Raw genomic sequence first — 27,411 nt, forward strand, 5'->3', positions numbered from 1 at the left:
TGGTGTTACTGGTTAGAGGAGAGCTTAGACCCTCTTAAGTTCCCTTTACAGTCCTCTGGCTCGTTCCCAAGGACTGATGCAAACCCATTACACACTGGTATTGCTCTTCAGTTTACCTTTAAATGCCCTGGTTACAAAAGGTCACCCTAATCCTGTGACTGGTCTTTCTATTGCTGTGTTAGCCGAGCATTTTGCTGTCATTCAAAGTTTCAAAACGCTTTCTGGAAATTGTGTGCTTGTGGCCATGCTGCCTTTGCACCCTTTCATCCGTCTCTCTGGGAAGAGCTGAGTGTATTCCCAGTGTAATTTCAGCATTCATTAATCTGGCCATGCATTCAGCCGCGCTCATTTTAATTACCGTGTTTGAGCTGCTGTCACGCAGCTGGAGCCCGGGGCAGGGAACACGCTCCCAAACAGAAACATCATCTTCTCCGGTGGTTAATTAGGTTTCACAAGTATCCCTCTCCTGCATAAACAAAAGCAGGAGCATACCCAAACAGAGAGCTTAAGGAAGGAGACAGGAGGAAGGTGTATTTCCTGAAAGATTCCTGTGCTGGTTGCGCAGCTGTCTTGGAGGTCTTCACACAGTGGGAAGAGACACGACGTGATGTGGTTTGTGTGGCCAGACCCAGAAAGGTATCCACTGGGATGGGTTCAGAGCCCTGGCTTTATTACCAAAATGGGCAAATGTGACAGATTGTTCCACGTTTAAATGAGCGTGGGTGGGTATGTATGTTGCACAGTGGGAGTCTAAAGGAAGCAAAGTTTCTTTTTTTTTCCCGTAAATCCAGTGTTTTCTAAGCTAGTAATTGAAGATTAGGACAGTCACTTAAGATGGTGTCTGTGCTGCTTGCAAGTGCAGATAAGCACTTGTGCAAAGTGGACTTTGACAATCCCAGCATTCATAACCCGATGCTGGTTTAATTTTTGGCATCCAAGCAGCATTTCCTTGACAAAGTGTAGGCTTTGGGAGTTTTCTTTGTTTTGTATTGTTTTTAAAAAGCAGCATGTTGAATTTCTTTCCAGGATCCTGCACAAGAAACAGAGCACTTAGCTTTGGCATGTTGCTACTCCTCTCTAGAATGACAGTACAGTTATACCTTAGAGGTTTTTCTGCTGCAGAATTAATATTTCTTAAATGCTTGGGAACCTGTAAGTGGAAGAGTGTGTGGTTTGTGAAGGAGCATCTGTAAGTGAAAAAGGTTCCCTTCTGCTCTCAAGGCACATGACCATCTTCTTCCCTTGTGCTCTCAAGGCACATGACCATTTTATTCACCTGTATCACAGAGCAAACACTTGGGCTATGAGTGGTACCAAGCACGGCCTCAAAGCTCACCATGGCATGCTTACCTGCCATGCAGAGTTACCTTTTGCTCTTTGATATTTTTAAACCCAAACAGCCTGAAAGATAACTTCCACACAAAGTGCAATGCTGGAAAAGGTCTGGGGAAGCCACCTTGCTTTCCTGCTGGGAGAAGAGGGAGTGAGAGCTATAAGCAGCATTGGCTTTTTCCAAAAAAGGGATGGCTGGTTTGACACTTTTTTTTCCCTGATGCTATACATGTGGCAGTGACAAGCTGCTCCCAGACAACCCACTTAACTGGGGTAGTTTTCATCAGGCAAGCTAGGCTGGGAGCAGCTGGGAGATAGACAGCTTGTGTCTGTGGCATTTCAGCCTGCACAGAGCATCAGCTGAAAGCAGACTGGGATGGAAGTGAGCACAGCAATGCCTGAACGCGCGCTCCTGGCACGGGCTTGTTAGAGAGGGCTGGGATGTGAATTAGTATCAGATAGGGGCCTGTCCCATCCCTTTGAAGCTGTGTCGTTCCTGGATGACTCTATTAACAAAATGGGAGGGGGAAAAATGGTTATTTTCTCACTTAGCAGGAGCTTAGAGGTCATTGTTTTGTTCACTCAGCTTGCACTGCCTGCTGATTTTCTGAAAGGAAGGTTGCTAGAGGAGTTTCTTACTAAAAGATTCTCAAAATTAATCAGGAAGAACACACACTGATTTTATTTTTCCCCTCCACTAGTTTTGCAACTGATTGTTGCATTGGCTCCAAGATGTGCTTGCCCCTTTTAGCAAGCAGAGAGAAAGAACTAGGCCCACTTGGAATTTAAAGTCAAATGTGAAGTCTTTTGAGAGCAGAATCAATTTTGCTCTGGGAGACTTCACAAATCATGGTGGCTGCACGTTAAACATATCACAGAGTCTATGAGAACTTAAGTTGCCAACATCTTTGTTTCCAATGCTGTCCTTCATTCAGTTACACCAGGGCAAAGGGCAGTCTGTGAGCAGGGCTGGAGGAGGAATGGCCTGATGGGCTTTGCCAGCTCCCCATGAGAGAGCTGGAGGGAGGTTGGCAGCAAAAGCCAACTCTGGTTGTAATAAACTGGATCATATTGTAGCTCTCTGCCTAATGTCAGGAATGGCTTAGCCAAGGCTGGGCAGTCAGCTCAGTTTGAGCTCCCTGACTGTCCTTCCCTACATGCCCCAAATCAAAGCAGAAACTGCGTTTTCTTGCCCACAGCTCTTCTGCAGCTTTATTTCTGTTTCTCAGTGCAAATGCTGCTCGTGCCTTCGCTTATCTGCACCCACGTAGGCTGTGTGGCTGGCCTGGGGATTAATCCTGTCCTGTCCCTTCCCATAAAGCTGGTGCTCTGGCACCTGGAATACCTCCAGGCAGGTATTTCAAGGGGAAAGGAAGCAGTGGGTACCAGGTAATCTTCTCTGGGAGCTGTTGTTATCCCCATCTGGCAGCCTAGGGACAGACAACCTTCAGCTCTTGTTTTACTGCAAGTGGGCACCAGTTTTATCTCAGCCTTCACAGAATCATAGAATGGCTTAGGTTGGAAGTGACTTTTAAAGGCCATCTAGTCCAAGCTCCCTGCATTGAGCAGGTATATCTTCAACTAGATCAGGTTCCTCAGAGACCTGTCCAACCTGACCTTAAATGTTCCCAGAGATGAGGCATCTACCACCTCTCTGGGCAACCTGTGCCAGTGTTTCACCACCCTAATAGTAAAAAGAAAAATTCTCATATCCTGCCTAAATCTGCCCTCTTATAGTTTAAAACCATTACCCCTCCTCCTATCACTACAAGCCTGCATCCAGGGGATTTGGATTAAATCTCTTGAATTTTTGCTCTTCAGCTCTAGCTTTGAAGTGTTTTTGCTGCTGGGTCTGGTGTTGTTTGGAAGAAAGAAGATTCCACCTCCCCAGTCCCATCCATGTTAATTAGGGAGCTGCCAGGAACCAAGCCATGATAAAAAATTACAGTCCCAATACATGCTGCCCCATGGGATTTGGGAGATGTGGAGAAGGACAGGTTTATGGTGTACTTGAATTGCTTTTTGGTAGCCACAAGTACAGACCTTGCCTTGTTCTTTGCATACAGGCTCTGCACCTGGTGGACTCAAGAAGTGAGTCCTCTAAGCATGACACAAGAAGTAACTGGCCTTTTTTTCCTAAAGTTATCTTTTTCTTGTGTCTTTTTATGTTGCAAGGGTATCCTGTAATTTTTACTTCCCAAGCAGCACAAAAGAAATGACGGATTAGCGCAGAAGTATGCGAGCATCTTTCTTCTTTTCAATGGGAGGAACAAATTGAAGCTGACAGTTCCCTGGAACCAGTGCAACACATGAAGTAGTCACAATAATACATTTTATCTTCCAGCCCTTTTAGAGCATCAGAGGCTCTCTGGTCTCTGATGCCTCCAGTAAGCTGACCTTGGCTGGCAGAGCCAACCATCTCATTACTGCTGTCCCACTGCTCCCAGCCTGCCCTCTGTCCTGGCCCTCAAACAGCCTGATTAGCTGCAGCAGCAGCTATTGCTTTCCAGGTTGTGCAGCCTGCTGGTAACCCTTCAGTAACACCAGAACTGTTTCAAATAATCCCTTCTGTAATTAACTTTTTTTTTTTTAATCAAAAAACCTCACCTAGCTGCAACGCCCAGAGATTTGTCGTAGATGATTTTGTCCTGAAGAGCCTTATCAACAGGAAAGCTTCTAGTCATCCATTAACTCCAAAAAGCAGTTGCAGCAGAGAAAATCTATCTGGTCATCACCAAGGTTCTGGTTTTAGCTTGTGCCTTTGCCTCTGCAAAACACCAGTCTAGACCAACCTTATCTTTTACTATTATACATTTGTATTTGAGCTGACCAAAAAAAGGATCTCCTTTTCAGTGAAATCTGTAAGAGACAGGCAAATAAGCATCTGTTAATAGTGGCAGAAAGTTCATATTTCAACAGACCATGCAAGGTTGAACACCAGAACTTCCCTTTTCCCAAATTAACATCTTGCTGTCTGGCCAGCCAAAACTGCTTGATTTGTGCCTCTGTGAGGTGTCTTCTTCATTGTCAGATTTGTCTTGCATCTGCTAGAAGTCTGAATCTGAACAGAGGAATAAAATTTTTGCTTATAGCGAATGCACCCCTTGAGGATGCCTTGAGGATCAGGGCTTGTGCTTGGGGTTGAGATGGTGACAGTGGTCTGTGATACTGCTGCAGGCAGGTAGGGCAGACAGTGTCACTCTGTATTCAAAGTCTGATAGGCATTTTCTTGTTGTATAACATGAAGGAAAATGTATTTTCCATAATTAAGCAGCTTAACATCCTCAGTTAGTATTTAATTTTAAAGTGTTTGGTTTTAAAACTTTTCAACTGTGGTACAGAAGTAGTAGGGTATGTTACAGCTCTGTGCCATAATATCCCTGCTAGTAGCCTTTGGCCAGTGAGTCTCCATGGGTATGGACACACCTTTTTCTCTGGTCACCCCGTAAGCATTGCTGGATCATGGCAGCAACCTGTGCACTTTCCCAACCACAGAGGCACGTCAGTGGGTGACAGCGCTGTTGCCAATGCTCAATTAAGTGTGTAATGTGTTGCCCTGCATGACTGACTGCCCTTTCCTTGTCTCATTCAGTACATCCACAAGACAGTGTTCTATTAGTTAAAAGAAGGACTTGAGTTTTCACAAAGAGGTGCTGGTGGCATTGGAAGAGTTGGCTGTGAGGTGCTCTTTGATTCACAAGGCTTTTTCTTGAATTCAGTGTGACACTTGCAGGTCACATCTACTTAGATATACATAAAATCTTGTGTATAAGAAGAGATCTTTGCTAAAATAAACAGAGAAGAATGTTTAGTTTTTTAGATGTTCAGATTAATAAAGCCAGGAGCTGGAGTTGCTCACTGCAGTAAGTCATCTGTGCTACACAAAACCAAACCAAAGCTATATTAAAAATGCTAAGACTCAGCTGAGGCCAGAGAATAATCAGCTTAAAATTCTGCCTGCATAAACTACGGCTTTGCTTTCTTTGAAATCAGAGGGAAATGTTGTCATCATCTCCCCAGATGACAGCTGGACCACAAAGACTTGTTCCATCATGCAGGTGCTGGACTGGAAGTGCTTTCAATACATTTGATTTCCATGCCCTGCACTGAAAACAGAAGTTCTCTGAATGTTAGATGGCTTTTCGTATGCAGTTAACTAGCAAAGGATTGCTTTTTTCCCATTCTCTCCTAGCTCTACCCTTAAAAAGAAAACAATCTTCCTTCCTAGTAGAGAAGGTGGTGGCAGTGGATCCAGTGTAGCAACTCCTATCTTAAACTGAACCCTGTACACAAGGTTCTTCCAGGCACTGTATTTCTTGTGGGCATGCCGTGCTGCCACCAGCTGAGGAAGACAATTGCCTCCATTGGCAAAGGGGCAAAATAATTTTCCATCCTCATGAAAAGCCATGATATCCTTCTTTTCTTATATCCTTAATGATGGTCTGTTAATATGACATGAATAGGAAAATGCAGAAATCAACAGAGAAGGAAAGAAGAAAGGAAGGGCAGCAGAGGACAAGCCATGGGGTCATTCCTAAAAGCTTGTCATTAACCTGCAATGGCCCCAGTAGATCTTTCTTTTAAATGGCATACTGTGGAATAGCAGGGATGTGCCAAGATGCACTGCTTTAATTTGTGTAATGAAAAGTTACACAAGATAATTACCTTGTAGTTCAGTGACAAAAGCCCTGTCAGATCTTTTTGGTTCATGCTCGATTTATCTGTAATGTCTCTGTGTCTAGAAAACTCAAATGGTAACTAATCCTATAGCATAGCTGCAGGATATGGCATTTTAAACTCGGGATTTGATTTTTTTTAATGTCCACTACAAATTAGATTTATTAATTAACCCTGACTAGAAATACCTGCTGTAGATTTAAGGGTTTAATCGGGTTTGTATTGGTTTTGTCTGTGACAGCAAACTACAGGTGTTTGTGAATGTTTTTGGGCAGAAACAGCAGCAGGCACAGACCAGCCTGTATCTATGGCATTAAGCTCCCCTGCCTTTCAGAGGAGGAAAGTACATTAGCACTGCTTTGGGAATGATCTTTGGTCCATGCTTCCCAAAATACACACAGTAGTTGTGTAAGAAAGCCCTGTCTGGCCCAAACCAGAACTGTGCCAGTCAGTGACTGTTCAGCGTAACCTCCTTTGCCAAGCCATTGCAGAGACAAGATGGAACAGCTTTTCTGTGCTGAGAAACTCAGAGTTGTAGAATGGTTTATGTTGGAAGGGACCTTTAAGGGCCGTCTCATTCCAATCCTGCCCCTATCATGAGCACCTTCCAGTAGACCAGGTTTGTTCAATGTAGAGTCCAAGTCAACCTCAAATGTTTCCAGGAATGGAGCATCTGCAGCTACTCTGTTGTAGATTTTCCAGTGTTTCAACACCCTCATTGTAAATAATTTCTTCCTTTTATCTAGTCTAAACCTACCCTCTTTTAGTTATAAAGGATTGCCCCTTGTCCTGTTACTACAGGGCCTGCTGAGGAGTTTGATCTTTCTTATGAGCCTCCTTCAAGTACTGAAAGGCTACAATCCAGTCTCTTTGGAGCCTTCTCTTTGCCAGCTGAACAACCCCGCCTCTCTCAGCCTGTCTTTGTAAGAGAGGTGCTCCATCCCTCTGATCCTGTCTGTGCCCTCCTCAGGACTCACTCCAGCATGTCCATGTCTTTCCTGTGCTGAGGGCCCCAGATGTGGATGCAGTACTTGACATGGGGTCTCACCAGAGCAGAGGGGCAGTGTCCCTCACCCTGCTGCCCATGTTGCTTTTGATGCAGCACAGAATATTGCTGGCTTTCTGGGCTCCAGTTGCACATTGTTGAGTCATCTTGATAAGTGTTGAAATGAAATGTGGTTTCACAAAGTGGTGGCAAGGAGAGAAGGTCTGCCTAAAACTCCAGATGTTTTTTCAAGTGCTTCCTGTAAACACTTGCGTGTCTATAAAGCTGTTCTGCTCTTTTTGTGGATACCTGGTATAAGATAACTGTGTGGGACAGGGTTAGGATAGCTGTGTCTTCTGGCAGTCTGCACATAGCCATCTCCTTTTCTGTTTTGCTCAGCTGCCCTGTTGGTCATCAGCCCTCTTTTTCCAGTGTCACAAACACAAGCTTTTCCCAAGAGGGACCCTAGCATAGACCCGTACCCCATTATGCTCTTTCAGATGCTTCTTACAAATCCTTTAATGATCCTGACCAGAGAAAATGATGGTGTTTTGGGAGAAGTTTAGGCTGTTTGATGGTATTAGATATGTACTCTTATATCCTGTGCCTTGAAGAGGTTTTTTAAGCTTAAAATAGTGTAGCCAAGAGAATAATAAACTCTGCCATAACTTTAAATAAAATTTCATAAAGTCATGTATGTGAGAAGACTGAAGTTTTGAATTTTAAAATGAGCTGAAGCCAAGAGACAAGCGAGTTGCATCAGAGCAGACAGCCATTCTTGGTTGTGCATGGACAGTGTTCAGCTACTTGATGTACTGCAAGAGAGCTTCAGACAGATGCTATAACCAAATGTAAATGAAGTAACACAGGACTTTTATGGCAATGCTCTTTAAGTGGCCACACTTGTAAGGTGTCAAAAAGATTAAATAAATCCATTTCTGCAATGCTCATGTCTGGAAGAAGAACATCCAGCTTTAAAGATCTTCATCCTAGGACATGTAACAGTGTATCTTCCACAGTATTTTAGGGAGCAGTGTGCCATTACGACACTTCTGGAAATAGAATGATCATATAAACATCCACGGAGTTTTAAGTCACCCTAATCCCATGTATTTAAAGAGGAGCAGCAAAGCGTTTGTATCCCATTAGTGGCTGAAGGGATTTGACAACAATGATGTTTTACTTTCCTTTCAGGGATGAAAAGCCTGGCGTCCTTGTTTAATTTAGCTCACTCATGCTTATATTAGAGTGTACCTGGAGTGGATACTGAGAACAGCCAGTTTGTCTGTCTTGGCTGAGGGAAAACAAATAATCTCTAGAGCAGCCCACTGGTTACCCAAACCATTCTGCATGTGTTTACTTGATGCCTTTACTTTCCTGCAGATGCAAAGAAATGGTAACCTCAGCTCGCTGTCCTTGCCTCTGCTGCTGCCATCTGCATTAAATGAGGGTTGTAAAGCAGCAAAAATATTGGTGCAAAGTAATTAAAGAAATCAGAATTCTCAAGGACAACTTTCCTAGCCATTGCTTTTTTTCTCCTGTCATGGAGAAGATTTTTGTATTCATTCCTTGCACAGTCTGAGAAAGTGAAGCCGCTCTGTGCTGCTTACACTTGACATGCAAATTTAGGTCACTGCTCAGATTCATCATGCATTTTGCCAAAGGACTCCCACTGGAGCTGTGTCTGTTGACATTAGGGCTGTCTTACTCCACTTGTGCTCAGATGGACTCCTGGGCTTGTTACTCCAGATGTTCCTGTTAGTCAGTAAGGGTGAAGGGAGACCACCCGCAGCACTCACCGGTTCCTAGGCCTCCCCTAATGCTAGTGCTTGCCAAAATGGGTAATCAGTTGGTCACTTCTTGTGGTCTGAGCTAAGAAATTAAAATTCCACCCAACATCTGTGGCCAACCAGGCCTATGCGAAAAGAGGTAGAGAAGTAATCAGGCTGCTCCTGGCTGGAGGAGTTCCCACAACCTGTTTTTCATCCTGCTAGTCTTACTGCTGACAAGGTTGCTCCTTGTAGTTTATCTCCTGATGCAGGGGTAGATAACAGAGCTGCCCAGAGTCTTGCACCTTTATGACTGTGCCGTGCTGCCCCAATGACAGTGTGGTTAATTGTGTGCTCAGGCCACTCTGCTGAACCGCTTGTTAGGGATTTTGTGCAAGGTGGATTTAAAGCACGAGAGGATTGTTCTCAGTTGGGTTTTAGCAGTGCTTTTTCTTTAGATTATTTGCCAGCACTTGAATGGCAGTGGGACTTGGTTTTTAATTAAATCTTACATTGACATAAAGAATTATCCGTGATGAGTAGAATTGGAGTTGACTTCTAATCAAAGATAATTCTGCATACTGGGGTGAGTTTGAGATAAATGAATGTCAAATGTAATAAGATGGTCAGATTCTGATCCCTCAGCCACACTCATAAGTACAACACCAAATTTTGCTTATTTATGCTAATGCAAGCTGAATACGATTGCCACATGTCTGTAATGATGTAGGGAGCAAGATTAGGGAGGGCTCCATGTGGGCTCCTGCGCATGCTCACCCCAGCCACCAGTGTGAAATAAATGTTGCAACTGAAAAAAAAAAGGAGGTCAGCTGCCACGAACCCATCTGTTGTGTGCGGAGCCATTTAGGATCAAGTTTATTTTCCTTGAGTTTATTACAGTGAAATAACTCATTTGCATTTCCCTCTCCTTGGGTTTTCAGCTATACCAAGGGGAAGGTGCAGTGTGGGTCTTTCTCTGAAGGAAGGTTAAGCAGAGGCTCCCTGACAACAAAAACAGAGGAATGGGGGCATTGCACTGAGAGTTCTGGGGGAGTAGCTGCAAAAAGGGGAGGAAGAAGGCTGACTGTGGTATGAGACAAAAAGAGTGCTGCTTTCACCTTAGCCACTGCCAATCCTTATTTCTGTGTTCTGTGAGGTAATGGGAATTAGAGGCAAAGACATGTTTTACAATAAACATAAAATGAAATGCAAAGTCCTCACATGTACTTTGGTACCTAGACTGGTGTGAGAGATAACTTACTGAATATATGGAGCTAATATATTGCAGTGGGAGCATCAGCTATTCAGGTTCTATGCACTTACAGCCATATCTACTTTACCATTTTGCTCTTGACCTGGACTGGTAGCTTTCTTCCTAGTATTCTGTTGCTTTTTATGCAATAAAAAGGTTCATGTACATCATCTAGTTTGGGTAGGAGGAGCAGAAGAACAGCATGGGCTGTTCCAGATGGTAGACAATTTGTATTTCTGGTCAGGATGTCTAGTGATGAGCTAGCATTTGAATTGAAAATGCCCTTACATGCAACATTTAAAATGCTCTTACAGAAATTAAGCCATAAAGTACAAGCCTTTTTCCTAAGGCTTGTTACAATTTGCAACAAAAGCTGAAATTTGGTACTGAAATACATTTTCATTTATTAGAAACGGGTAATGGCGGCTTGTGCTCACTTGCGGGGATTTCTGCATGAAAAAGTAAAGCTCCCAGCTGTGGGCTTAAAAGCTATAAAAGATGCATCAGCTGCATAAACATTTCTTTGTGCATTGCAAGAACAGAATCCACCTGAATTGAAGGTATTGAAATACAGCTAATACAAGAATCACTGTGGGTGTCTCTGATGGACATAAAGGCATCAGTGAGAAGTGTGCTCAAACCTTCAGAGAGATCTTGCTGGACAGTCAGTGCTGAGGATGTCCATGGTGAGACATGGAAGAGACCACCTCAGGGAGAGCAGGATGAGCTGCAGTGGGCTCAGCTGAGATTCTTGCTGCTGCAAGAGGCAGGGCAGAAGTTTCCCTTCCTGTGCTGTGGCTGCCAATGGCTTTGATGCCCACCCAAGCGTGTCCCATGTGCTCCCACATGTCTTGTTTGAAGGAGGGGGCTCCATCTCAGCTGCGGCTCCTTCTCTGTGCAGCACTGCTCTTCAGCCGTGTGGGGAAGCCCACGTGGCTCGTTCTGTGCACTAAAATTAACGCATGCAGCTCACGGGTGTGCTGGCCTTTCACCGGCTGATGTAGGCTTGGGAAGTGTGCTGTCGGTGCAGCCATATGCTACTATTTAGGAATATCTCTAAGCCTTGGGCTTGGGTGGAACAAACGCACATGATTTTATTCTGGCAACCAAGAATAGTTCTTCAGATGGAGCTCACATGTCTGTGCAGTTCTAGCAAATGCTGCCCTGCACAAGGGAGGATAAAGTGCCATGAAGGTTGTAATTTGTGTGATCGAGTGACCAACAGAAGACACCTTTCTACAGGTGCTTCCAGGAGTCCCTCACCCCACAGAAATCTTCTTGACACATACAGAAATTGTGAGCCTGCTCACTCATGCTTAAGAGTTTTTGTCCTGAAAGTATAAAAAGTCTTGTGCAAGAATTAAATTTCTTGTGAAAGTTTTTATAGTGCTCCTGAGTACTCTTATCCACTTAGCACTGTCAAATTTTTATGTTTAAAAACCCAAAAGGATGTCTATTTTCTCATCCAAGACGCATGCCTCTGTACCTTCTGGGAGGCTAGGAAGCATGAAAATCATAAATTCCAGGTGGTTATTTGGGCTAGTGGCCATGCTGGCCTTGTATTGCCAAAGTGATTCAGCTAAATCAGAAGGAAGAAGTTGGAAAATATATATTAAAAATTACTAGACTCAGGCTACAAAAGCAAGGAGCATGAATTGAAGGTGCACTGAATGAGCTTGGCACTGTGAACGTGTGTTAGTTTAGAATTTCATTTTGCTCTTTGGGTTTACGAGTGCAAAGCAGAAGGAATTGGCTGTTTTGGAGTATGACATGACTAGTTCCTTCCCTTATTGTGGTTGTCTTTTGGAGACATGCATGGTCCTAATTGTGATCTCATTGCATTCAAAAGTTTGTCTCCTTTGTAGGCCAGCCAGCCCACTAAGCAGCATATAGACCTTGGCATAGATGAGAGAGGAAAATGTTCTTTTCTTTCATTAGTCACAAAGATATCGGCTCTTTTGTCAGACATACCCCAGGTTTGCAGGTAAGAAATGTTCCTAGCACAGCAAACAGAATTGGTTGCCTTTTGTAGCCATTCACTCACGTTAGTTAGTGGGCCCCCTTGGCTCACCCTAACCTAGATAATTATCACTTGATTTTTAACAGGCAGCCTGCAGACCATCATAGATCAACATAGAAACCACCTCACTGCAGGGACTACCTCTCCTTAGATCCAGAATGGACCTTGAACCATATGTCACACAAGAAAATAATATAGGAAGAAAGGATGATCAAGGATGCTTTCAGTCATTCAGCCCTATCCCACATTCCCATTTAATCAGCAATTATACGTAATTCTGAAGTGTTCTCGAAGCCTCAGCTGCCGACAACTCCCTTACACCTTACAGCAAATTCTAGACCTGGAGCCATAACTGTAGCTGCTACACAGAACAGGAGGAATTAAGGGCACCCTCACCACTGTATATTGCAGCTTTACATGGCTGTTAGCACATGTCTAGCAAAACCACCTTCCCCTCGTCATGTGGTGAGCAAAAAATACCATCTCCAAACTGGTCATGGGGAAGAAGCAAAGAAAAAAAGGCTGTGCAAAAGTTAAACTAGATTTAGCAAATATGTTTCAGCCTGAATTTTCCCTCTTAGTTTGAATCAAATACTGTTTATCAAATATTTTGGCACTGTGGGAGGTAGAGGCCTATGCTGAGGGTGATGAAGAGAGGGCAGCCCTGTGAAAGTGATTGTCCTTTCCCCACTCATTAGCTCAGGCTCAGCTGCTTCCCCATTTCCAGACTGAAAGAAGAGCTGAGAGAGGGGACTTTCATTTCCCTGGGGACAGAGACATCATCAATTATCTGCCATTCTGTGCTGCAAGCTGTCAGCGAATAGGGCAGAGGAGTACTGATAGGATTTCACCTTATCTCTTGACTCTCTGATGGGCTCATCATTCAACTGCTGTGCACTTAGTATGGGCAGTACTAATTATATTAATTATACTTCTACACAGGGCATGCTTATATTAGCAGTAAGGAGACTGCTGTCTTTTTAAAATGAAACATCCCTGGTTCATTAACTATATAGATTTAAAAGTGTAAGTGTAGTCATTATATCCACTGCTGAAGGGGACCTCTCAAATCACAGAAGCATTTAATATCATTTTAGATGTGCAACTTACATTATATTGAGAGCAATATTTATATTGCATGTAGAAGACAGTAGCATTATATCATATAAGTGCTAAATGTAGACTGAGAAACTCGATCGCTCCCTTGGCATAGCACCAGAATGCCCTTAGCAGTGTTCAGCTGTGGGGATACCCATCAGGTCAGTAAGAGAGCTGGGTGAGCCCTCAGGGGCTGAGCCTTGCTGAAATTATACTAGCAACTGCAGTCATGCAGATCGTCAGGACACAGCTGTACTATTAAATTCAGAGGTAGGTTTATGTAGTTGATAGCAGAGAGACCTGTGAATGGTTTAAGAGGCAGGAAGAGAAACGCCTCCCAACAGAGGGTATCACAACAACATGACAGATACTCATCACTCAAAGTGTATTTGCGAGATGGGTATCATTAATAATCCATCGATGCAGTGCCCATATGCAGCCATTGTCTCTGGGAATCTGGGCCAAGGGGCTGATGCAGGGTCTGCAATTTTCTGAGGTTGGTTGGAAGTGTCTGAGATGTCACATTATGAATATTAGTCTAAATCTTAAGAACAGATGGTGTTGGTACAATAGAGTCAACCTTTTACCTGACCAATGGAAAATAACTGAACAGAACTGGGGGATTTCACCAGTTCCTACTGCTACCTCCTTTTATCTCAGTTTTCTTCTGTACAGAAATTAAACGTACATTATTCACCAAGATTATATATAATATATAGGGAGAGGCCACAAGCCTATCTGGGCTCTGGGTTCTGACCATTTTATGCAGAAGCAAAGCAAAAGTAGCTCCAGGCAGGTCTTCAATTTGCATTTCAATTGCACTTCTTGCACATTTTTCTAGTATCTTGGGGATAGTCTTAGCTACTAAAGCCTTTTAAAGCCATCTGAGTGCTTGAGCAAAATAAAGAAAATAAATAAGTACATTCCTTTTCCAAGATTATTTATTTTTTAAGTTTGCCCAAAGGAAAAGAAAATCAAAACAGTTCCAGTGTTTCTGCACAGTCAGATTTGGACACTTAAGATTCTGTTCAGAGTGAAAGCCATTAGTGTTCTGATCATGTTAATAGAGAAGAGACATCATGCAGAAGATGCTAGCATTTTCACAACAGTTTTGAATCTAAAGCCCTTTTCATAGTCAGTGTGGTTGTGATTAGCACCCAAGTTCAAGTTTTGTTTTATCTCTCTTATTTTTTGAGGAATTGTTGGTGTTTAGGCTGCTAAATCTCCTCTGACTGTCAGTGTTGTTTAGCTCCTCCTAGGTCTCCAGATGTTGTCAGGGTGTGTGTGTTAATCATCTTGTCAAGCCGTGCAAGTACTGAACACTTGCAAGGGATTTTCTTTCTGCTCCTTGGCACTCTGGACCAGATTTTTGATGCAAATCCTTGTATGGTAGCATGCAGATTGCAGCCTAATTGTCTAAAGGTTATTTGCACACCCAAAGGGAGCTTGCTGTGCAGCCCCCAGAGTGCTGTGGTTAGGTGGTTTCCGCTCTGTCTCGCAGGAGGTGCAGTTTGAACTGTTAGGCATAATCTGGCAGAGGGAAACTCTCTACAGTCTATAGGGATGTGAGGTTTGACCCTGGAAGCTGCAAAATGCCTTCTGGCAAGTGCTGTGCCAGGTATCTGCAAACCTGAGCACAGCTCAGCCCTGCAGAGGTGTGCAGAGAGCCTTATGCATGTAGGGGTGAGTACAGAGCCAAATTTGGGCTCTCAGTGAGCAAAGACTCAAGTACCTCCAGCTGTGGCTGGAGCATGTTTATTCCTGTGTAAGTTAGCCAAAGTATCTTCTGAGAATTTTCTGGTATCTTCTGAGTTGGTGAGGAACAGCAGCTCCAGAGACTCTCTGCTCCTCCATGCTCTCCCCTTTCCCTGGGTTTGTGCCCAACACAGGTGCTCATGGTCCTGCTCTGCCTGAAAGCAGCTTCTGTGTCCCAGGGATTTATCCTTGCTGTGGTTAAACTCTCTGAGCTTAGTGGGCTGCATCTGGGCTAGGCAGGGACATGAATGGTGAAGTACCATTGCCTGCTGACCACAGGGGAGGAGGAAGCTGTCTTTCACTGCACCCCATGTGGTATCTCTGTAGCTGTTCAGTCAGGGGGACAGCTCTCACTTCCAAAACAGGAAGATGTACTCTGGTTGGGTTGTGCAATAGAGAAAATGTCTCATTAGCAGTAGTGCTGGCAATGCTGGGATTGGAAGATGTGTTTCTGGCAATGTTCTTGCAGAAATATTCCTGACAAAGCTGCTCCTTGGGCAATGCAGTCTCCTCCAAAGAGAAACAGTAGTTTGCCATGGCACCCACTGCCACCCCAAAGAATATTTGCCCAGTTTAATGCTCCAAATTAAATATAACTGAGCAGTGCACAATGTTTCCCCACGTATTTGCTTTCTGCAGTGAATGTTTGCCATGCAAGCAGCACGTAGCTCTGGTGCTTATCATTAATAAATATGTTCAGTTGTGAAGGCTCACAGTGTAGATGTCTGGCTTTCACAAATGGCTGTTTTATTGGGCACTCTCAGTCGTTCCTGACCTGTGGGGATGAGAGAGCGATTTAGACTTGCTGTCACCCCCTCAGCCCTGTAGGTCAGAGTTTCACAGAACATCAGCTCCACTGCCTGCAGGCAGCTCCAGCCCCTGCCATGCCATCCTGCTTCATTACCAAGCTCATCCCTCAGCCCAGCTACTGGAGTGAAATGAACTGGAGCCATGGGGCAGGCTGGGTCCAGCTTTTAAAATAGATGGAAAAGAACTGCTAAAACCCCTCTTTTTCATTTTCTGTTAGGTTATTTTTAAGCTGGCCTAGTTTCTCAGTCCGTTTCACAGCACAATGGTGTCATCAGCTGAACTGACATCCCAGGAAGGATGGAGGCAGTGAGAGGATGGGTCCTGCAGGATGGGGGAGCCATGTCTGGCATCACCCGCTGACCAGCTCCCTCTTCTCCAGCATCCCCATTTTCCTCCTGCTCCCTGCCCTGCTGCCTGGCCTGTGTTGGCCTTGGTGCTCCTCACAAATTGGTGGGGCCACTCCTCTTACCAGGGCAGCACAAAACCAAGCCAGTAGAAAAATCAATTTAATTGTCTGCCAAGGGCAGAGACAAGAAAAACAGTGGATTAAGGAGAGAAGGAAGACAAGGTGTCCCCATTTTCCCTTGTGGCAGCAGACAGAGCTGCTGTGAACCGTAGCACTTCTCTGCTATTTATTTGTGGATGGATTGAAATCATCCTAGTTTAGTGCAGATGCCAAGCTGGGCATTGGAAATGAGCACACAGAGGGCCAGGGCTTCCTCCCTGCTGAGCTCCCCCCACCCAGACGCATGAAATGCAGAGCATACAGTGCCTGGAGCTTGTTTACTCCTCTCTCTTCACAGTGGAGGGCATCCCTCTCATCACGGCATGTCATGGCTGCACACACAGCCACTCTGTCTTCCTTCTCAGCAGCCCCTAGGCTGAGCAGCCATGGGAGCAAGGATCAAAGGGGAGCTGCAGGGCATTCATGATGTATCAATCCTTTTAAAAATTATTACTGTGTATAATCACACTTTGCAGTGATGGTGAGCACCTCCAAGAGCTCTCCATGCTCCCATAATAATTTCCAGGACAGATCAGGATGCTGGGGCTGGGGGTGAAGCATGCTTGGCCTGGCAGAAATTGGAGATGGCATTGGGATTATCGCATTGAAGTATCTGGTTTCTAGACCCACATCCAGACCCTCTTTGTGTCTCTGATACATTTTTCAGTAGACTCTGGGCTGGAAGTCAGAAGTTTGAATAGTATTGTTTTGGTTTTGAGTGGGCATGATTTGGAAATGCACACAGATTTGTGCCCTGGCTTGCAGCCCTTCGTGGGGTTCAGGTACCCCTTAATGTCACGGATGGACACCAGGCTGTCTGGCCTCACTGCCTGCCTTTTACTGTAATTCCACCCTCACTGACATGCTTTCTGTTGTTTTTCAGGAATATCTCCAAGGCTCTCTGACATCATGTCAATAGGATCACATTCATTCTCCCCAGGAGGTCCTAATGGGATTATTAGAAGTCAGTCCTTCGCTGGCTTCAGCGGGCTTCAGGAAAGACGGTCCAGGCAAGTGCCCTTGCTCTCCAAGGGGAATTTCAAAATCAGGCTATAAGGGACTTCTGGGCTTTAGGGGATGAAAGGAGAAAGGAGGTGAGAGAGGACTTCTATCTTTCTGACTCTCTGCCAAATAAAATGTCCTAGGCTAAAATGTGTCTATATTTTTTGTATAACTAAGGTGTTACCCTTGGCCTGTTTGCCTCTCCCCCATTAATGCAGGGCTTCCTCACATGCCTCAGAGCTGTGAGAGAATTTCAGAGAACAGTTTTAACTTATGCAGTGATCTTTTCAACATGTGAAATGTGCAGGAACACTGCACATATACACTTGCCATCGCCTCCTGTTTAAGACCACTGCTGCCTAAAAGACAGTTTTCTCGCTGCTGCACCACCACGAATCCAAAACAAAGCTGTTTCCCTGAGCTTGGCTTGGAGCCTTTCTGTGCACTGCCACTTAGCTACACAGGACTTAGGGCTTTGAATCAGGCATGCCCAAGCCATGCAGTCCTGGATGCTCCCAGAGGCTACTGTACAATTGATTTTAACTTGTGTACTCTCCCAGTGCCAGACCACCAGTTAGCAACTGAGGAGTAACAGTAGGCAAAGGGCTTCCCATTGTCAGCCCAAGTCAATGATGGTTGTTAGATGCTGGCAAAGCAAAGCCCCCAAAGAGGCACCTGTATGCAGCCCAACTGTCCTCACTTTGCCATGCCCTGCATACTCAAGACCTGTGACGCTGTTCTCCAGAAACTCAATCAAATCCCAATCTTCCTTAGGATCTGCAGGCTTTATACCTGAGATTATCTGGGCTCCCCTTTCTGTTTAGCACCTGGATGTGGCTCAGCTCTCTCACGGACTCTCTAATGTGAGTTAGGACAGGCATAATGTAAGACAGAGAAATGTCTGATGAGCCTCAGACTCGGCCTTGCATTTCCAGATAAGCAGTTATGTCTTGGGAAGCACATATCCCAGGCTGCTCAGATTCTTAACCCATAAAGAAATGCAGACCTTTAATGGGCAGGCACAGAAGCAGATTCATTTTTTGCTAGCAGAGATAATATCACAAGATTTCTTCAAGCTAAACTCCTTTGAGATTTCTATGATTTATAGGGATTTCTTATTCTTTGATGTTCATTTTGCAGGTGTAACTCCTTTATTGAAAATTCCTCAGCTCTCAAGAAGCCCCAAGCAAAGGTGAAGAAAATGCATAATTTGGGCCATAAGAACAGCACCACGCCCAAAGAGCCCCAGCCTAAAAGGATGGAAGAGGTCTACCGAGCCCTGAAGAGTGGCCTGGAGTAAGAGCTTTTATCCTGCTTGGTGACTGAAGCTTTCTGTGACATTTTAGAACCTAGAGAAACAAAAGCAGGGATCCTTCCTCATAAGAGAAAGTCTGGATTGTGACACTTAGTATCTAAAATATTTGTATGGGAAACAGGAATACAGGAGGCAGAATCCCATTTCCATTCACATTTTGAGAAAAGCTCCCAGTCTGGGATTTCAGCATCAGATTTTTTTTCCCCCTGAGTTTCCTAGAGTCCTATCAAAGGCTTGTATTGCCTTTCAGATAACATCCCAGATGATAACAGGGCTTTAATCAGCCAGATACAGGTGTAGCGACTGGAAGGCACCAGCCCATAAACTGAGCAGCAGATTAGCTTACTTGAAACTGGTTGTTCAGTGTAAAGAGAACACCAAGCTCTTACACAGTTAAATAAGTGGGCTCCTATTTATTCCCAAAAAGGCAGCAGGGAGCTGCTTTTAGGACAGATCAACGTAAATGAGTTTTTTGTCTGTAAACACATCCCGTGAGGAAAGCCATTTGTCAGGTAGATTTTCTTTTAGGATGGTCATCAGCCAGCTTGGTATGTGCTGCAGAGCTCATGCATCGTTCTCTGGTTTGCGTTTGCAGTGAGTATCTGGAAGTTCACCAGACAGAGCTGGATAAGCTGACTACTCAGTTAAAAGACATGAAAAGAAACTCCCGCCTGGTACGTGCCATGCTTTTTCATGTGTAGGTGCACAGTGGCCTTCTTGAGGTGCTGGAGCAGCCAAGGGATGGGTGTGGGATACAGGGAATTTGCACTGGTGCTCTTCTTCCCTTTTAGCCATTGTCTTGTTTGTGATTTCTGAGTGTCAAACACTATTTTCTCATGGTGCTGTTGTGTTGCAAAATTAATCAGTTTTGTGTTCTCTGTTGCAGGGAGTCCTGTACGATTTAGATAAGGTATGCTACTCCCTTCAACACTCATTTTGCAAGAAAGCATTAATATCCTTACAATGTACATGGAAACCTTTCTCAGAGGGATCTGCTGGCCATGCCAACACCTGCATTTCAAAGGAAGAAGTCCCACTCCCCTCCTCTTCCCAGGGGCTCTGGCATTGCCCACTAATGCAGCATCAAACACAGTGTGCTCACTGATCTGGTGTCAAACGTGCCCCACCAACCCTTTTTCTGAGGTCTGCCAGGTCAGACTGGCTCTGGGATGGGCACAGACAGAGAGACAGACCCCTGCCAGGCAAGCAAAGAAGGAAGCAGAGGAGAGACTTCCTTTTTCTGTCAGCTGACAGCCATTAAATCCATTCCCTTGTGCAAATTCTCTTAGCCAGCCCCCAGTCAGATGGGGGCGGATAGCAGTGCACAGAGGGCTGGGGGGGATCCAGGTCAAGCCCCAGTTCATTCCTGCTCCTGTGAGTTCTGAAGAAAGAAAAATTGAAAATATATTTTGCCTGCAGGAAAATTTGGGTGAAAGAAATCTTGCAAAAACATTTCCTGAAAAAGTCTGACTTTTTTTTCAGTCAAAATGCCAAGCTTGAGTTTATTCTCAAAACCAACTTTCTAAGGAAGACAATGGATCTTGAAATGCAAAACCTGATCAAAATTAATATGGGATTTTAAAGTACTGAAAACGTTATTTTTAGCCTAAAAAAAGCTCTGCTTTCTTTTCTTTGTTTTTTTTTTGTTTGTTTGTTTGTTTGTTTTGGTTTGGGTTTTTTTTTTTTGTTTTTTTTGTTTTTTTTAATAATTTAAAAAATAATTAGAAAATGTAATTTAAAAATAGGTAAAGGAATGAAGAAGCTTCATTGTCAGCAGCAGCTTAACAGTAGTAGGGTGGGACAACTGATTCTGGATTCATGGTCATGGAAATCCTGTGTGTTTTAAGGAGGAATATCTTGGACCCATGGGGACTAGCAGAGCTAGCATGGCAGTGGCTTACTGATTTATTTAAAGGTGCCTCACCTCTGCCTTTTTCTTTCTTTCAGCAAATCAAAGCAGTTGAGAGATACATGAGAAGGCTGGAGTTCCACATTAGCAAGGTAATGAGCTCTCTCCTATCATCTTTCTTCTGCATCTGTCCCTATATTATTGAGGAAACAAACCCTTGGCCTCCTGCTACCCCTTTGTGCTGGGGAGGCCGCTCCCAGACTGGCTGGTTTTTCCATGATAGGCTGGTGGTCAGAGCCAAAGAAAGGGTTTCCACATAGATCCCAAGGTCCAGCCACGCCCCAAGACACTCCCACATACTTTTAGGTACAGAGAGAACATTGGGTTGGAGACCTGCTGGGGAAAATCTATCTCACAGCATGCTTATTGTCAGACTTGAGGCAGAAGGAGAGTTGCATCTGAAAGCAATTTAATTCAGCAGTTATCTCTAGCACACACAGCAGCTAGTTTGGATTTATTCCTGGATTTCACTGCTAATGCTTTTGCTGCATGGTTTGGGGCCCACATCCATTTGAATGCATCGGTAAGAATATTGGTGCAGGTACTTGTGATTTACACTAATACGTGTTAGAGCTGGATGAAATCCATGGCGTGTATTCTCTTACTTATAAACATATCTGCTAGTGATTAGTTGCTTTTTTAAGCCTGACAAAGGAATGAATTATTTTTGACAGATGAAATGTCCTTTGAGAGTCATTTAAAAAGCATTTGTGCAGCTTCAAGTCCTCTAATTATGACAACCTATCCAAACCTTTTAATTTCAGTCCTCTTACTCTTGGAGCTGAAAATAAAAATATAAATCATGAGGTGATAGACTGAGATTTTGTTCCCCAAGCCACCTACTCCCTTGCTGGCAACATGAATGGCAAAAATTAGTACTTAAGGAACATTTCCATTCAAATCCTTCCCACTTCAGCCTGCTCAGAGCTAATGGTTTCTGGGTTTAGAATAAGAGTGAAAAGCGCTAAACACGAGAGGTAACGCTGGTCAGTGTTACTCAGGCTTGCCAACTGCATGAGTTCACTCTCTGTAACCTATGGCAACAGAGACAAAAGGAACCAAGTGTGTGGCATTAAAGCCCACAGGCTTGGGCAGGTGGAGAAACATCTTTGTTCCTAATGACAGAAAAGGTTTTTTCAGCAGTATTTAATCAGGGACACAGAGGTGCCCTCTGTCTTTTACCTGCCACTGCTCTGTAAAGGAAGCAAACCAAGGAAGATGGGGTGCACCGCAGCAGATCCCACATACTTGGGGAGCAGTTGAGCATGTCCTAGCTACATTCACATGGGCAGGAGCAGGATATCAATCCCAGACCAAGGCTCCACTCCAATGTCAGAGGTAAATACCAAGTGACATCTATTTATAGTAGCTGTCTTTAGCTTGCTGGCTAGCTAGAGAAACAGGAGTGAGTATGAGTGCAGAAAGCTGTTTTTGTAACTTCAAAATGGTAAAATGTTACCTTGCCTTCATTAATTTATGCTGAACTCTTTCATTTTGCAAAGCATCCCTGTTTTGGGTGGAGTGCCCTCAGGTCAGAGGCTTCGGCCACCAGTTATCCAAGATAGCCTTGTAAAAATTGACCCAAGGCTTTGAAGCCATCAGGAAGACAAGTCCTGTTCCAAACAAATTAGCAACAGCACTTATTGTTAGAGATTAAGCAGGCTTGGAAAGTGGGATTGGAAACATGCCAGGATTGTCACATCAGGCCCATCTCTAATGCAGTACACAAAGTCACAGACTGATGAAGCCAAGGTGCTGGATGCTTTCATAGAGAGAAATTCTGCCATGAAGATCCATTGCTGAGGAGGAGCACTGTGGGACCCAGAGTGACCTCTTGATTTCACAATTTTTTGGCAAAACCCAAATATCATCCTGTTTTAGGAGGGATGCTAGAAGCAGAAAGAAGAGACAGCTTCTTTCATTCCTGTCCTTCTCCTTACCCTGATGGTCAGATTAGAAAACCCACATCTTCTGTATCTGGCAGATTTAGTTTATAAAAATAAAAAACCACTATATATAGCTTGTGTATATATGTACATATATTACTCAGTTGTAGTAAATGTGTGCATTCAGTACAGGGATTAGAGGGAAAAGGGAAACCAAAGCACAATGTGTGTAAATCCATTGCTCCTCTGAAGCTAGATCCAGGTGTGACTTCAAACTGTGTGTGACTGTGCTTTGCAAAACTTCAGGGCATTGACAATATGTTGGGTCCCTAAGTTATGTCAAGGGAGTGTAAGAAAATTACTAGATGTAAGTGTCTAGGGGACTTGAAGTTCAAAATACTTTTAAAATTTGACATCAGCTGTTTGTAAGCCCTTTTCTTGTGCTGACTCCTAGTATGACTCCAGTTTCTGGAGCATGGACAGTAAAAGTTCAAAATACCACTCCCAGCTTCCAAGACTACCTATTAGTAGTATTGGAACAGGTTTGATATTGCAACAGCTTTGATCTATGGCTGATATTAAGGAACCAGAGCCACTGCTGACCCTGCTAAATGTGTCATTTACCACTTCCAGTTGCATTTGGCAGTGTGGACATTGCAGTTGCCTTTTAAAGAGCTCTTCCACAGCGAGATGTTTGAGAAGCTGGCTGCATTCCTGCCTCACTGGTACGATGGGGAGAACACAAGTAACAATGCTTAGAGGCATGCAGGGCAAGCAGGTGAATTGCTGGCATCTACTGTTGCTCTATTGAGATTTTTACAGTGGAAGTTACTTTCATCTTGTGTTTCTTTTCCACAGACTGTAACACTATCACAGCTTCATTTCCTCAGCTCCTCCATTGGGTATAATGGTTTGGCTGAGTTTTCTTTTAATGCAAATTACTTCATTGTGTTGGCTTTATTTTGCTGGGGTTTCTGGGGTTTTTTCAGTAAACTTCCCTTGTTCCCACTAGGTGGATGAGCTTTATGAAGCCTATTGTATCCAAAGACGTCTCTGTGATGGTGCCAGCAAAATGAAGCAAGCTTTTGCAATGTCTCCTGCCAGCAAAGCAGCTCGAGAGAGTTTGACTGAAATCAACAGGAGCTACAAGGAGTACACAGAGGTACATCCTCATCAGTTCATTCTTTTCACTCTCACTCTGTTTGAAAGCCATGGGAACTTTGCCACTAATTTCAGGAAGAGTTTCATCCAGAAATAAAAGAAAACTCATCAAAGAGGAATTAGTATTTCTTTTTCTTCAGGTGAATACCTGATGACTGACAAAGACAGGTTACATGAGCCCAAAGAGTTCCTTGAAATAACAGTTTAGACTCTATAAGAGCAGGGTTATACCTAGGAACTGCAGCACAAAAGCAAAAGCATCAATCTGCCCCAAACCTACTTAAACTCCAACTACCTCCTTCCCACCTGCAGATGTAGGGATGGCAGCTTGACTGGAAATGATGTGCCTACAGACATAGGCATTCTGTGTGTTGTACTTGCTGTGATCAAAATCTATTTTATTAAACAGGCAGGAGATGGTGAACAAGTCTAACAGTGTTGCAGACTTCCCAGCACACAAGCTGTGACAACCTTCCAAAACCTGAAGGAAGAACTGGAGAGGGTCTAATATCCATCTCTCACAGCCTTCTTTCTTAATGTAGTCCACGTTTCTTGAGAGATTAAATCATGCTGGGAGCCACTTCACCATAGAGCTGCTGCTGTTGGCACAAGTCCTGGCTGGAGAGGACCAGAAAAGTGAACAGGTTACACTCCAAGGGCCAAAGCTTCCCTCTTGCCATCTTGAGGATTAGCATGCAGCAGCAGACAAGCACAGGGTTGCAGTGTCAAAAAAAAGCAGGCATAGCTGCCATTTTTAGGGTCACCCCTAGGTAAACAAGAAGGATGACTCTGAGATTGATTTTATTGCAAAATATCTTGAATCTATCCTTACAAACAGACCTTAAAAAATAAACCCCAGAGAAGTTTTGTCTGCCCTCATTGTTCTCTTTTCCAACACAGAACATGTGTACCATAGAAGCAGAGCTGGAAAACCTATTGGGGGAGTTCTGCATCAAGATGAAAGGTAAGTGCCTTTTCACCTTTCCCTTCTTTCTCAGAAACAGTAGCAGTTGCTGCACACATTGGTGAGGGAATTGAGACGTGCTGTGTGACATGCATTTATGACAGGTGGGGTTTCTCACCCATTGCTGGGCCTTCAAACCCCCTATTCACACCCCTGCCCACTGGAAAGGATTACAGAAACAGAAACACCAATGCTTACAGGCTTTCTGAGGTTCTGCTTTTTGTTTTCTAGACTAATTACCTCCCACAAAGACTCCTCCCAACAGCCAAAGCAGTTCAGTTTTAAAGACTGCTGTCATTTTTGCCTCTATTTTCAGTAATTCTTTGAGAAGGTGACTGGGAAATTATCTGAATTTCCATGGAGCCGAACTCAAAATTTAAAATAGCTTTTTAATTTGACATCAGCTATTTCTAACTCCTTTACTAATTGTGACCAATACTATTTTTGACTAAATGTAAAAAAAGCAAAAAGCTGGGGATAGTTTTCCTGGCTAACTCTGTGATGGCTTCCACTTTTCCATTTTATTCCTTGTCTATATGACAGGAGAGTTTATGGATTTGAATACACTGAAATAAATTTTACTTGAAGCCTCAGTGGATCATCAGGTATTGCTAATGCTGTTATCCCTTTAAGACTCAATGTCTTAAAGAAGATACTAGGAGTGGATATCTTTTTTGGATCTTCAGTTACTGGCATTAGAATGGTTCTATAAAACAAAGTCAGCATCTAAATATTTATGAACTCCTAATTCTTCACTTGGTATCTTGCAATTAAAAACATCCACAGTATTGCTGGTGGAGTTTTGAGAGCTCAGAAATCTCATACAAGGTTTTTATTCTGCCTGCCTTGTCACAGTTGTTTCCTATGATTGCATTGCATGAGATTAAGATTAATCTTAGATTAAATTAAAATAGCTACTCTGTGCTCTCATATTAGAGAAAACAATTGCAGCAGATGTTGGAGTTCTCCTAGCTCAGGAGAACTCAGGTTTTAGATGAACACACAGAGACAGATACTTCTGTACAAGAACCCACAGCAGATCCACAGCACGGACATGTTGAATGAAGCAATGTCACAGAGTGTGTAAAGGGATTTTCCAGCTCCCTTGGGGCATTTCTTTACTTGCTGTAAATGCAGTGCACAGTTCCTGGCAGTGGGACATGTTGCAGAAGGTGTCACAGTGTCATAAATGTCTTGTCTGAAGAGATCTGGACCCTTCTCTTTTGGATGCCAAATCCTCTGGCAGAACTCAAGGGCTCTGGAGAAGGCAGGTGCTATACTCACATGTGGGAGCAGAGCACAAGCAGCAGCTGCTGCTGAACACAGTTTGCATCACATAAAGAAGCCCAAATTAGAAAACAGCAAAGAGAAAAGCCATACTAAGTATTCTCTAATTAGGGCATCTGAGATTTCTATCTAGATAGTTTTCCCTAGGAATAGGAATCCTATAGGACAATATAGCCATTGCTATTGCTAAGGCTTGCAGCAGCTCTGGCAAAAAAGCCTGCAGATCACACAGCAAGTTTCCCCCTCAAGTTATACTGCAGCATATCCAGCTAACTTTAGGATCTAATTTAAAATCAAAGCATTCCTCTCCCCAAAGCTTATCTGTTCCTAGCCATTCCAGTGAAAGTTATTTTTATTTTGTGCCCTCTGTCACTTACACTGAAAGCAAGCCAACCTACACAATGCTGTCAGGAAGCAGGGGAGCTGCACAGAGCTTTTATGACTTATATTTATAGAAAAATAAAAGCCTAATCATTTTGCAGAATCAAGATAATAAATGTGCCAGCAGGCTTAGCTAACTGATCAGAATTAATCAGTTGTTGAAATTTACCAGGGAAAGCGAGTGTGGAAATTCCTGTATGGAATCTGCTTGTCCTGTTGTGATGTACAGGAAAGTGCCCTTATAGCTGTTTGAAGAGCCAGGACAGCAGGAGGTGAAGAGCCCAGATGTTTCACTAAAGAGAGAACAATTTGCTGGCCTGACTCACCAGTGGCTCTGCTACACAGAGCCCACCACCAGCAGCCAGGAGTCCAGCATCCTGTCCACCAGCAGAGCTGCATGTGCTGCATGAGCTCCAGGTGGCCCTGCCTCCTTCCCACAGCCCCGTGATCACCCTGTCCCCTGTTGTTTCCTACGAAAGTACTTATGGCCTATTGTCAAGTCAGCATTTAGCCTCCTCTTCATCATTCTGAAAAGACTTGGCCAGCCTGGTTGGGCCAGTCACAGCTCACCGACTTCAACATCCATATGGAGTTTTAAGCTGGAGTTTCCTCACCCACCCTCCCCATACACTGGGCAAAAAAAAAGACCTTTTATTTTCCTCAGATGCTTTCAATGATGTGTCCCAGGAGAGATCAAATTCACTTATAAAAGCGTGCCTGGGGAGAGAGAAGCAGTGGTGGAGTGCTAGTAATCCTAAATTATTTATTAACAGTAAATAAATTAGAAAGGAATTGGTAATATGAGCTCTGTGCAAGGGCCTCTCTGAACACTAAGATGAGCAAAGAGAACTATTTTCTGGTCAAAGAAATGGAAGAGGCAGATAAGCAGGGAGAGCCCATGACTGCATGCAGGGATTGAGTTGCTCCTACAGTACAGCTAGCAGAACTAATTCATCCCTGCAAATACAGCCAGGACTCCTAGGGCTCCTCATACTTGCCTTGATTTTAACACACCCCAGTGTGTTCTGTTGGGGCATCCCTCTCTCTGCCTCAGGCTTTTAATGTGGCCTCAAGACGCTTTCTTTGGGCACTGCAACACTAGAGGCATAGATTTAGGCTCACATAGGCAAAGCTGAGTAAGTTTTTATACCAAAACAAGTGCAATGGCTGCATACTGAGGGGAATCTGTGAGAAAGGAGAAGCTCCCTCTGTGGGAAAAACAACCAGTTGAATCCTGTAGAAAAGCAGGTCAGCAGGCCAGGAGAGGGCTGGTAATTCCCCTTGGATTTCAGTGTGGAGCCTC

The 27,411-nt window shown here is 43.9% G+C and overlaps 1 protein-coding gene across 1 annotated transcript in view; it reads left to right on the top strand.

Annotated features, from left to right (window-relative positions):
* Nucleotides 1-27,411, top strand: part of RIPOR2 (RHO family interacting cell polarization regulator 2) — a 68,770-nt gene that overhangs the window by 17,444 nt on the left and 23,915 nt on the right. The window contains exons 2-8 of the mRNA XM_058822978.1: nt 17,087-17,213; nt 18,346-18,501; nt 19,116-19,194; nt 19,407-19,430; nt 20,468-20,521; nt 23,328-23,477; nt 24,377-24,440. Coding sequence (XP_058678961.1) covers nt 17,087-17,213; nt 18,346-18,501; nt 19,116-19,194; nt 19,407-19,430; nt 20,468-20,521; nt 23,328-23,477; nt 24,377-24,440 — 654 coding nt within the window. The remainder of the gene's footprint in view (nt 1-17,086; nt 17,214-18,345; nt 18,502-19,115; nt 19,195-19,406; nt 19,431-20,467; nt 20,522-23,327; nt 23,478-24,376; nt 24,441-27,411) is intronic.

The sequence above is a fragment of the Ammospiza caudacuta genome, chromosome 1 (genome assembly GCF_027887145.1).
Source record: "Ammospiza caudacuta isolate bAmmCau1 chromosome 1, bAmmCau1.pri, whole genome shotgun sequence".
Classification (NCBI taxonomy): Eukaryota; Metazoa; Chordata; class Aves; order Passeriformes; family Passerellidae; genus Ammospiza; species Ammospiza caudacuta.